Source organism: Mesitornis unicolor, unplaced genomic scaffold (genome assembly GCF_000695765.1).
Source record: "Mesitornis unicolor isolate BGI_N332 unplaced genomic scaffold, ASM69576v1 scaffold32842, whole genome shotgun sequence".
Lineage (NCBI taxonomy): Eukaryota > Metazoa > Chordata > Aves > Mesitornithiformes > Mesitornithidae > Mesitornis > Mesitornis unicolor.
Window position 1 is genome coordinate 27773 of NW_010170398.1, and position 12464 is coordinate 40236.

A 12464-nucleotide genomic window follows, 5' to 3' on the forward strand; every position below is an offset into this window, starting at 1 on the left:
GCGGTGGTGAAACAGCCATTGGGGTATAACATTCATTTTTGTCTGTCACTGTGCTAAGCTGCTGTACTCTTGTGTTCAGCAACTGTTTCTTAGAGGCAGTCAGGGCTGCTGTGCGGTTTCTTTTTGGACTGAGGGGCTTGACCCTGCTTTTTAAAGGCAATGGTAAATCTCCGGTAACTCCAGTTAGAGCAGGGCTGCATTCTTAAATTAGTTTTTGGTATCCACACATGTAGTAAGGGCTTTGAAAATTATCAACAGCCAGCAGGCTTCAAGCTACTGCTGCAAAATGTATAGGAAAAGTCTTTTAAAACAGAGCAGGCAGGAAGGAAACATTCTAACCCCAGAATATTTAGAAGAAAATATGTTTTGCAGCAAGCAAAAAATTTAAAACTGGATGAATGCTTTTTCTAAGCCACAACAGCAGGAGAAGGTTTTCTGCTATGCACAACTCAGCATTCAAGGAATATACACGCATCCCAAATGCAAAGAGATTCCCTTTTTAGTTCACAAAAATCTACTGCTGTAGTATTTTTTCCAGTACCACTGTTCTTGTTATCAGAATATGTTGGTTTTATTTACCTTATATCTGATTTGTTGTATGTACATATTTCACATTTTTAAATGAAAAAGTATTTGCCTTATTAAAAGAAGATCGGAAGTGTTATAATACATGGGATAGACTTCACAGAGTCACAGACTTTGGGAAGATAGATCGATGCAGCAGATAATGTCATGGTGTTTCAATAGGGCTTCCCTGTTTAATGAAAAATACAACCAGAACTGCTGGCTGGGTAGAAAGCAGCACCTCAGCGGTGGGATCAGAGCGTTTCCGCATGGCTGCTGTAGGTGCGTGGCTGTGTCTCTTCACTTAGGCAGTGTTTATCACCACAGATCACTAACGTGCGCCGCTCACCTTGCAGGGAAATCCCAGCAGAGACAAAGCCCTGCAAGTTTTGCTGTGCAGTGACTGTACGTGGTCAGCAGTATTTGCTCATTCAACTCTGACCTTTTCTAAACTACTCTGTGGTAAAACCACAGAGCTTTGACTTTATACCACCAGGTGCCTGTGCACACTTTTCCCCACAAAACCAGGTGTACTTTTTCTATCCCAGGCACAAGGCACTGTCAGACCACGCTGCTGTTAAAGGCTACAGACTGCTCCCATCATGGCAGCAGCTGCTGTTAGCAGAGACAAAGCTTTTCTTAAACATGTGCTTGTAAAGTGTTTTGAGGATAATGGAGTTCATAGATATATGGTGCTTTTAAGAATGAACGTTTTGCTTTTAAACAAATAGGGAATGCGTTAGTCGGATTACAGAAAACCCCTCCTTACCTGCTAATGAGCAAGCATTGCTAAAGACCCTTACCTCAATATGTATCAGTGTAAAGTTGGCGTAGTGTAATGCTAGAATTTGGTAAGATGGCATTAGTATTACTATAATGAACACAATACTTACTTTGGCTTGACAGTTGTTTAAAAAATAATTAGCTACATCTTCAGATGAAGCATCTGGATTTTACATCTTGAACTTGCTCAGAGCCTGACCTAAAGCCCACTTCACTTTGTGGAAACTTTCTGTTCATTTCACTGGGCACTGGATGACCAAAAAGTGCATTTACAGAAAGTTGTTGCTGTCTTACTGTACAGGTACTAGATCAGAAGTTAGGTTTTCTGGCAGCTAGACTATTACACCCTTTTAAAATAAATTGATTGCACTGCTTACCTTTTCCTCTCTCACAGTATTTTGGCTCTGTGAAGGAGCTTGCTGTGTTGCTTCATTAGTGGATTCCTATCCAGCATTTCTTTTTGTGTCTGCAGCAAGCTATTGAAGACAAGAAAGGCATTTCTGGCTATAGTTACACCCAGGAGGAGCTGGAGAGAGTATCTGCAGTGAAGAGTGAAATGGATGAAATGAAAGGCCAGACGCTGGACAACATGTCTGAAATGGTGAGTTTTGTCCTTTCCTCCCCTTCAGAAACACCAGGGATATCAAGTCTCGTTGTCTGTGGGTTTTGACTGTTTGTGATTTCAGAAGTGGTTTCATGTTTGCACATTATTTGAAAGATATAAATGGTTTGAATCTTTAACAGAATGTTTTTCTAAGTTGTTTGTAAATCACTGGAGTGAAGCATTTGTTAAAAAATACTTAATATGCCTAAAGAGCTAAATATCCTGTCTTGTTCCCTGTAGCCAAATTTTCAATTGTCCGTAGATCTGTCGTGTTTTAATTTAACTTCCCACGTGGCCATAGAAGCAAGACAGAACTTGAATTTCTAATTTGAAAATATTATAAAAGAGCAAAGAAGCAAAATAGCATTCTTTGAAATCATTAGGGCACCTTTAAAATAAAGCGGTATAATTAAAACAGAATGACTCTCAAATAGAAAGCTGGATCTAATTTGAAATTTCAGTCTTAAATATTTTAAAGCAACTCTGTTTTAGCATTTTCAGACTTTATAAAGCTGTGCAGGCAGGTTGGTTTGCTTGTTTTCCTAAGGGTTTCTGCCTTTCTCTCAGTCTGCTTCTACGCAACTCCTTCATTTCCCCTGCTCCTCAGGCTCTTTCTTGTTACTTTCCTAATTATATAAATGTACTATTAGTGTCATAGCGATAACGTGTGTATTATTTTGTCCCTCTGTCAGGTGAAAAAACTGAACACCATGGTGGCAGAGAAGAAGGCAAGCCTGGCTCCTGTTATAAAAGAACTGAGACAGCTGCGTCAAAAGTGCCAGGTCAGTGGAAACGCTTCTCTCCTTCTGAGTGAATCAAGTCAGAGCCACAAATAAGACAAATTTACAGCTCTGTGATGCTGTACAAGGACATGATCAACTCTGAAGGAAAGCTGCAGATAGCAGAATGGGTGATTTGCAGTGATTTGCAACAGGCTACATGTTAAAGACCGATTTGTAAAAGGTGACAGTGCAGGCACAAAATCAGGCTGGAAACTTTGTCCTTTATAGCAATTAAAACAATTACTACACCAGGGGAAAATGTAAAAAATCATGGTTCAAAGCCATAGCAAAAATATTTTTCAGATATTTTTCAAAAGGATTGCAAACAATATCTCATCCAAATAGTTGAATACATTGATCTAAGCGCTATATTAGTCTGTAGTAAAGACAGGTTTATCCATTTGTTTTCAAAATTCTGTAGAGAGCTTAAAAAGAAGTCATTCAGGCCCACAGCTGCTCTAAGTTGGCTCATTGCCGTAGAAGCAAATAGAGTTGTCCATTTGTCTATCAAATAAATTTCCAGTGAACTTACATTTAATGCTGCCACTAAAAGTGTCAACAAAAGAAACCCAGCTAAGGTGTTTGTTGTGTACAGCTGGAAAGATGGCTTTTTGTTGGCAGCAACCACACTAATCCTTTCTTAATCTCTATTTTTATAATTGCTTTCCCTTTCTTCTTGCAAACACTGCCCTGTTACCCCACCGCATTAAAGCTCTGGACGTGGAGTAAAGAGGAAACGTGCCTGCTATGAGTGGTGTATGCACCTGATCCCCGGTGCACGAGGGGAGGCTTCCCCGTGCGTAAGGACACCCGTGTGCCCACGAGGTGTATGTGTCTGAGTGTGCCAATGGCTGGGGTTGACGTGTGACACTGACACGAACAGCGTCTGCCTGCATGTCACATGGCAGTCAGCTGCAGGTTTCATTTATGTACCCTCTGCCCTTTTTAAGGAATTAACTCAAGAGTGTGATGAAAAAAAAATCCAATACGACAGTTGTGCAGCGGGGTTAGAGAGCAGCCGCTCCACGCTGGAACAGGTAAGGCGGTGACTTGTTCGTGCACATATTAGTAAATGCTGTGTAACATGGTATTTGCAGTGGTACAGCGTTTTCCCTGCTTTCCCTCTGGATATGGCAAGTACAAACCCACTTCAGGTGGAAATGAGTCAATGGTGATGCACAGCTATGCAAATGATGCGTGAAGCTGCTGAGGACTGGCTACAGCCGCACACGTCTGTTCTGAACAGCACCAGTGAGCTCAGTGGTACCTCAGTCCATCCACCGCCATCCTGCCTTGATTAGCAAGAGTACTGCAAAGCAAGATGCATCTGCCAGAAATCCTGCTGACCCCAATAGTGTCTGTTAGGAAGGAATCTGACCATAAAATAAGGATTAATTTGTCAAGACAAATCTTTATATGTATTTAGCAGATTCATTAAATTAGCAACCAATCCAATGGATAATTAGTGCACTGAAACTGATGGCAAGGATGCTTCGTTAAATGTGACTTTCCTGTAATCTAATCTTTTAAAAAACAACAGTTTTTTAAAAATACAACCATATAGGAATAGCCAAGAGCTTGTGTGTATGCAGTTTATGCATTACTTGAACTATAGCACTTACAGAAAGGCACATACTTAAGCCAGCGCAATCCCTTAAGGTAGGGACAGTATCACTTCACCTGTCTGAACCTGCTTTATCTCACTAGGTCACCTCCTGTGAGTTTTGTCTGGACTTGATTTTTCAAGGCCTTGGCCATATAAGGAATATATTTCAAAATAAAAAAGACATACATTTAAAGTGTGGGTAGAAATATAGATAACTCTTTTCCTGCTCTAAAAGTACCTTTCTGTGGCTTAATCCAAGAAAACTAAAAGAATCCACAGATAAACCTACTATGAAGCAGACCTTCCATAAGAACAATTTTCCAATAGCAGTCAAGGCTGCTTTTCTTGGCAGACAAATCACAGTCATTTTCTAACACATGGTGACAGTCACCTCACTGACTGAGCTGGACGCGGCTGTGCAGAGAATTCAGTTTTCCAGCTGATGGTCTGGAAATCGCATGGTGACAGAGCTCTGGAGTTCACAACTGCTGTGCAGCCTGGAGTACATGAATAACGTTTGGATTATTAGGGGTTTTTGTATGGACCATTTAGAGCTGGAACTCACCCGTCTCCATACTCCTTAACATAATTACTGATTGCTAATTAGCATACAATTAACATGCCTGTAGCTTCTAACATGCATTTTGCAGATGTGTTCCAGGCAATGCTTGTTCACAACCCTATTCAGCACTTAAGATGTGCTTAGAAACAAGAGCCTTGGCAGCGCTTGGGAAGTGTCTGTTAGAAGTCAGTCATGTTAATAAACACCTATTAACAAGCATTTAGTATCTCTAACTGTGACTGAAACTGCAAATCCAAAAAAAGCAATCGTCTTTCACTTCAAAAGCGACTTCCGTAAAGCCCAAATTATATCAACATTTAACAAATTATCAATTTGGTGTTATGCCTGTTTCTGTTAGGGACTCTCGTGGTTTCTAGAGCAACACAGGGCATCCCCTGTGGACCTGCAGTTACGATGTCCTTTGAAACCTTACTGTTGTTCTACAGGAAGTGAAAGGACTTCTGGAGGAGTGTGTTCAGGAAGAAAGCAACTACCGATATATTAACTGCATGAAAAAGGTAAGATCACAAGAGGGACCAGATTGTTCATTGTGAAATGAAATAGCAGTTATAATATATATTTTTTAAAATTATGTATTTCTTTATAGAATCTAGAAGTACAGCTGCAGCGTGCTAAAGAGGAAATGAAGGCATACGTCTCCCCAGACCCGCACGAGAGACGAAATACAATTCGGTGAGTGTATTAATGGGTTTCCTTTGTGTTCACTTGAAGGATGCTCATAAACTAAGGTTGAAGTTAGGAATTTTCTCACTGGCATTTGAACTGGAGGAGTTCACCTGATAAATTTAGAAACACTGTAATAATCTAAAAATAAGCATCTTGAATTCCAGTATATGCTGCTGTAAGCCTACGAATTCTCTCAGCCAGACCAAAAGATTTTCCCTTCCTGCTGGGGATCACAGGCCGCAGGGAGCATTTAACTCCAGCCCCTGCTGGCCCAAGCCCAGAGCAGCTGAGCTCCACAGGGCTCACAGGAGTGGCTGTACCAGCCCCGATGCCTCTGCCTACTTCCCCTGGGATGGCAGCGTGGAGATCTGCCACCCCTCAGAGACCACCACACGCTGCCTGCAAATCCTGGCTATTTCTCACTGATCTTCTACGTTCTTTCGTTTCATCATAAATGGATTTTGGTTTGCTCCTATTTGTAGTTCCTACTGGAGCTGCAAGGAGTGCTGTTCTGTACCATCACACAAACCTTCATCGTTACACTTCATTGCAGTTCCTCCCATAGAATACAAGTGTCATCCTGTGAGTTCAGGTCATCCTCTGAGTCTTTTCAGGACCCATTGCCTTTGCCTGGTAGGGAGAGAAGCACAAAAGAATTGACCTCAGTATTTTTGGGGTGTATTTTTCTATTTTAAATGATGCAGTCCTGCCAAAGATTGAAGTGGTTTTTGAGAATGAGATATTTTGGATTAATGATCTCTGCTAAGAAGTCTAAATGTTACCATGCCGTATAGATTTGTTACACTTTACTGCATAAATACTTCTGTAAAGTATCCTGTTTAAAATTTTGTATATGTTAAATCTTTTAATACAATATAAAAGTTGAAACAAAATTCAGGCAGTAAGTGTCAGCAAGCTGGTTCAGCCCCATCAAAATTAAATATCAGGAAAATCCAAACCAAAACATTCATAACTTTCATTTGGTAAAAGTGTCAAAACACCTGCTTTTTATTCTTCATAATGAGTTTTTCAAATTTTTCAGAATCTTACATGAAACAGAAATTCTGTTTTCCAGCTGGTTTCATTTTTGACAGAAACCATTTCTTAGATCCTAGCTGCCAACAAAGCAAACAAGCTCAAATTGCTGTCACTAGTTCTACAAAGTGGTCTTTGGCTTTTGCACCACAGTGTTTCTGTCAGGAAAATATTTATCAGAACAGTAGTTTTAAATTCATGTTTGCTGGGCTTGATCAGGAGTCTTTTTGTTTTATTTTTTAATGAATGGAATGAGTGAAAAGCACTCTGATGCTTTGAGAGTAGGACTGGATCTCCTTAAAAGTGCACTCGTTGCCGTGCCAAGCAATCTCCGCAGAGTTTCTCATGTTGAGCTCAGTGCATCAGCTCTGCCTCGTCCCTCCCCATCTCACCGTCTGCACCAATCCACATTTCTACCATTTGCTGCATTGCTGGGGCTGTAAAAAGCCACAGCAATGGCGCTCCTGGACGCGATGCCTTTTCTTCGATTTCTGCATTTGAGTTTCGGCGATGGCACAGATTGCTCCTCGAGCTCTGCGGCATCTGTCATGGCAGAGCTGTGCTTCGTGTGCAGTCGTCTGCACAGCATGCCAAAATGCTGCACAGAACTGTCCCAGTCACAAAACAATTTGAAAACGTGGCTGAGCGGCAAAGCCAAGCCAGAACTGCTTAATTAGATCATCAATAACCGTTCTGCGTTCCAATTCAAACCATCCAACGTGCTGACACCACAACGGGAAAAGAGAAACAGTCATCACTTCTCACAGGAGATGGAAGGATAAATTCATTTCCCAAGATATCTGTCCTCTTAGGGCTTTTTACCTTTCAGAAGAATTCCTGGACATTTCTGTTGGAGGGGTGGCAACATGGGAAGCACTGTTAGTTGGGAGTATGTGGCTATGTATAGTATATGTATAATATATGTATAGTATATGTATAGTATATGTGGTCCAGTGCCATTCAGTATCACCTGAGGCAATTTCTTCACAGGTTATGGAGTGAAAAAAGGTGGTAGTTGACCACTAAGATTTCACTCTGGAATGGGGCCATTGGCAGGGATAGCTACAGTCAAACTGAGTGAGGAAACTGTAGGGATTCCCTTGGGAGACCCTAAGAGATGAGGTTTTCTTCCTCCATCAGTTTCCTTGTGAATGAGAAGCTGTCCCAATGTCCCTTGCAGTGGTACCAGAGGAGCTGCATCTCCTGCGGTTCTGGAACGTGATGCAGAGGTCATAGGAAATGAAGAGTGAGATTAATGTCCATCACAGAGACCTTCTCAAGGAGCTGAGGCATGCAAATGTAGGAAACAATGTAGGAGAAATAAGAAGAGAATCAAAGCTACTAGTGTTAGGGTGGGAGAAAAGGACAAGGAGATAGGATGTGAGTGGAGGCTAAGGAGCCTCTTATTCCATCTCACAAAATAATTTAGGAAAGAAAAGATTTCTCTAATGAAAGATGATGAAACAGCAAAATTAAGCAGAAGGACGACAAGAGAAGTGGCCATGAGAAAAATCCTAGTGATGCTGTGAATATTGACGAACGTGAAAGGCAGGAGAGCTCACCGTGCGGCTGGGAGGAAACGTGGGTCGGGCCGCAGGTGCTGTCCTGTTACGGCCTCGCAGGGAAGGAGAGGGTCAGGGTTTATTCACAGATGCTGAGCAAAAATGCTCCAACTCGAAACGCTTGTGAAATGCACATCCACAATGTGAGCATCCACACAGCCAAGTGCTGGAATTCGGCGTGAGTGAGCCGTGTGATGCCAGGTATGGTGTGGGGAATGCGAAGGGAGCATTGCCACACTGCTGTCCCTGCTGTGCTCGCTGACTGTGGGCACAGGGGCTGGGGAAATCATCGCTCTTGCAGTGCCTGCATACATTTTTGACCTTCTGTAAGAGGTCGCAGACTGTCGCATTGCAATGCATTACAACAAAGTTCAGTCTCTGCAGAATATAAAATGAAACTATAGACTTTTTTTCTAGACATCCATTTAGAATGTGAATGTATTTTTCAGCAGGCACTGGAATGTAAACAGAGTAAAATGAACCATAAATAGAGGAGCACTTTCCTAACAACATATTGAACAAAAAATGTCTTAACTCCAACCCTCTTTATTGAATATAAACTCTCTGTTCCGTGGAGTCACTTCTTAGGAATGTGAAAAGTTAATTTTCTCCTCTAAAAATAGAAAGTTGTGGGGTTTTTAATGAAGTTATTAAGTTGCATTCTTTCCAGTCATCATTAGAAATAGTTAAAGAAAATCTTGCTAGGAAAGACATCTAATCTTCTGATGATTACTTTGTAAACTCTCCTTAAAAAAACCCCAAGTGTGTTCTTGAGGCCAAAAGTGTGCGAACGTACGCTGTGTGGCAGTGGAAGCAAGATCCAGCGTGGTTTTCCAGCTCTGATTCGGTGAGGATTGCTGGGCTCAGTGGTGCAGCACAGCACTTCAGCAGCCTCAGGATGGCCCAGAGCTGCCCATGGGTGATGATCACAAAGCGACCCCAGCAGGGACAGTGGCAGCGGCAGCGAGGAGCCAGGGCCCAGGCGCTCCCGTCACAGCCTGCAGTGCTCAGGAGAAATTGCAGAATGTTGGAAACACACCACGCTCTAGCAAACCTTCACACTCTGCTAGCATGAAGGCTGATATTTCTGTCTGGAAATTAGGATTCCTCTACGCAAAGGGCTTCCACCCTGAGCAGTTTGGAAAGTTCTTTAGATGAGCTGGGTTATTTTGAATTCCGATAGCAAACGCTCAGCCTCTAAGTGTACCTGTTACACACAGAATATAATGATTGCTTTTTTTTTTTCCAGGTGAATCAGTAAAGAGTTTTTTACTGTCACATTTTAGAATAAGTCCATAGTAATGTATCTGAATGCTGCTGTTATGCTTTGCACGTTGTATCATCAGGCTTCATGTATCAAGGTTTCATGTATCAAGTTTGCATGTCCGAAAGTGATCTCGCTACTTGTTACAGACAAAGGTGTACAGCCAAGATTTTTAATAATGAATGTCAACAGTTACGCTTCTAAGCCTATATTTAGGCACCTACATGTGGTGGCTGTTTTCTGAAAGTGAGGAGCACACAGCGGTTCCATTACAGTCACTGGATTTGTCAAACCTGGGCTGAAATCCTATTCCCCTCCATTCCTGCATTTTCCCACTCATTCTGATGCTCCCTTCACAGCAGTTAGGGGCTGTGTAAACTCTGGTGCTTGTACGAGTGACGCTGCTGGCTAACCTCGGAATACCACCAGGTTAAATGCAGTATTAAAAAGGGATCAAGTACATCTTAGCTAAATGGTCTTGTTGTTGTGTTCAAGCTGGAAGGAGCGGTAAGCATGGCTGCTTCAGAAATGAAAGAGGTCTTACCCAATGTCACTCCTCCCAGCTGCAGAGCTGAGAGGAGCAAAGAGATCCTTGATATCAAGGGTTATTTTATCCAATGATAAAAAGGTTTCTTCACGCTTCCTCTTCTACCTCGTTTATGAACCTCCCCATACTTTCATAATATTCCATGCTTGCATCTTGATTTTGTCCTATGACATAGAAACAAATAAAATAATAATAAAATTATTTTTATTTCCTTTAGAGAGCAGTATATGCGAATGATCCTTGAACAAGAAAACCTTGGGAAGGTAAGGAGGAGGTTTTTACCTTGTAAAAACACTGTACCGTTCGTATTTTATTACCAAAGGCCGTGGTTGCTCTTTTATAAAAAGCACATTGCAGCCCACAGAGAAGATTCCGTGGCTGCTGGCGTTGGTAACTCACACCCTGAGAAGAGATCGCGCTCGCTTGCAGGGCTTGATTTCCTGCAGAGCATGGCAGGAGCCGCTGGTAAGAGAGAGCCAGACGGCTTAACGTGACAGCACATTCCCTGAAAACCATTTGGACAAAAGCTGTAACATGGGCCTAGCAAACTGCGCCAGCTCAGGTTTTATGTTGTATATTAAGCAACCTGTTGAAGACAATAAATTCGGAGCCTGTCAGCCTTATCACTGCTGTTAAAGGCCAGGGGATCATCAGCGCAGCGGTGCTAAAAAAGCAGTTGTCCATTTTTAATCTTGTATAAAGCTCAGGTCAGCGTGGAGGAGGTTAGGCTGACCAATTCACTCTAAACATCTTTCTTTTCTTAGTTTCCTCTTTATGAGTCGATCTATGAGCAAGTTTTACAAGTTTGGGCTGCCACTGTTAATAATCAGTAGCGAATCTCATTGTAAAATGCTAATTTCATGTTTATCTCATGATGATACGAATCCACAACTTGATACTGCAAGAGCTCTGTATGAAAATGAACTCAGATTTCTAGCATAACTTCTCAACTAGCTAAGACTATTATTTACTTTTAAAACATTGAAATATGAAGCAGATATCCAAGTCCCACGTGTTAATGCATTTAGCACTCCTTGCAGGAGTGTTATCAACTTGAACAAAAGTTCATATTTCAGTTGCATATAAAAATATTTGTTATTCACAGCTATGTAAGCATTTTTTTTGGTGTAGAACTGTTCCAGAAATGGAATATTTTTGTGTTTTTAACAGAAACTACGAGAGAAGCAGAAAGTTGTACGGGAAAGTCACGGGCCAAATATGAAGCAAATGAAAATGTGGCAGGATTTTGAGCAGTTAATGAAATGTAAGAGAGAATGTTTTCTGAGACAACAAAACCAAACAGCTATTGGTGAAGTCATTCAGGAAGGAGGTAAAGATAGGCTTGTGTTATGAATTCTTTTTCTCCATACCACCAGGAAGTAGGAAGACCATGCGTTGGCTTCTTAAAGGTCACTTCTTACTAAACATGGTTGCTTTCATGATTTCTACAAAATTTGTTGTACATTATTTGGTTTTGGTGGATAAACTGAGTGCAACTTGCCACTCTACAAAGCTTTTGGTCCATTGTTTAAGTGATAGCGTGGTTCAGAAGATCTGTTATGGGCTGCACTGGGGTGAACCTCATCGTAAATCTTTGGTTTATGAGGCTGGGAATGGCATGCATCTGCAGAGAGATCAAAGGAAAAGAAATCCTTCTCCAGGGTCACAGAAAATGCGCGTAATTGCTCTGCTCCTTATTCTGTATCACTAAGGTTACATTTTGCAAGGCCTGCGACTTGATCTGGTGTAATTGTGGCCCTCCTGGCTTGGCCCTGTCCTTCCCCATTGTCTGTATCCATCTGCTGTGACTGGCAAGAATGGAGCCACTTTGCTTTGGCTGCACAGCCCTCGCCTGCGTGCTCCCAGTCAGACTTTCTCTGCACGCTTGAATTAAACCGATTGTGCTGCCACAGCGTCAGGAGTCGGTTCTGAGAACAATTACTTGGATTCTGAGCTTTTTCCATTATCTTTTGTTGTTAACAAATGTATTTTTTCTGAGTTGCCCATGTGAAAGCGTAAACGGTGGCTTAGCGAAGGCTTTCTCCCTTGAGGACATCTTGTGGGTTTTGTCTGTGCAGCATGGTTCCCGAAGGGCTCATCCGAGTGACGGGGGTAGTTGGTGGACGGAAATAGGGCTCCGTGGTTCTGGCATGTGTTGGGGTGTGTGAAATAGGCAGGTAGGCAAAAGCTGTCTCACACTCTGGCTTGGACCTGTGAGCCCTTAAAATCCCATCACGAGCCCCACAGCTGCCCCAGGGCGAGAGGAATGCAGGTCAGGCTTGAAACTGTCCCTCACGCTTCGTCATTTCGGATGAGCGCCTCTTAGCCACAGCCACGGAGCAGAAGCGGAGAGATAAGTGTGGGACCAGAACTCCTGCTGTTCTTCTTTGGTCTCCTGACTTGCTGAATATCTAGATAAGTTTGGGGTTTTTTTTTTAGTTTTTCCTGTCTGAAGTAAAATGTCTTTT

The 12464-nt window shown here is 42.1% G+C and overlaps 1 protein-coding gene across 1 annotated transcript in view; it reads left to right on the forward strand.

The window, feature by feature from the left end:
• Positions 1-11985, forward strand: part of IFT81 (intraflagellar transport 81) — a 39756-nt gene extending 27771 nt beyond the window's left edge. The window contains exons 12-18 of the mRNA XM_010179679.1: positions 1820-1948; positions 2644-2733; positions 3684-3770; positions 5348-5419; positions 5509-5594; positions 10214-10259; positions 11167-11985. Coding sequence (XP_010177981.1) covers positions 1820-1948; positions 2644-2733; positions 3684-3770; positions 5348-5419; positions 5509-5594; positions 10214-10259; positions 11167-11349 — 693 coding nt within the window. The 3' untranslated portion in view covers positions 11350-11985. The remainder of the gene's footprint in view (positions 1-1819; positions 1949-2643; positions 2734-3683; positions 3771-5347; positions 5420-5508; positions 5595-10213; positions 10260-11166) is intronic.
• Positions 11986-12464: the final 479 nt, after the last annotated feature.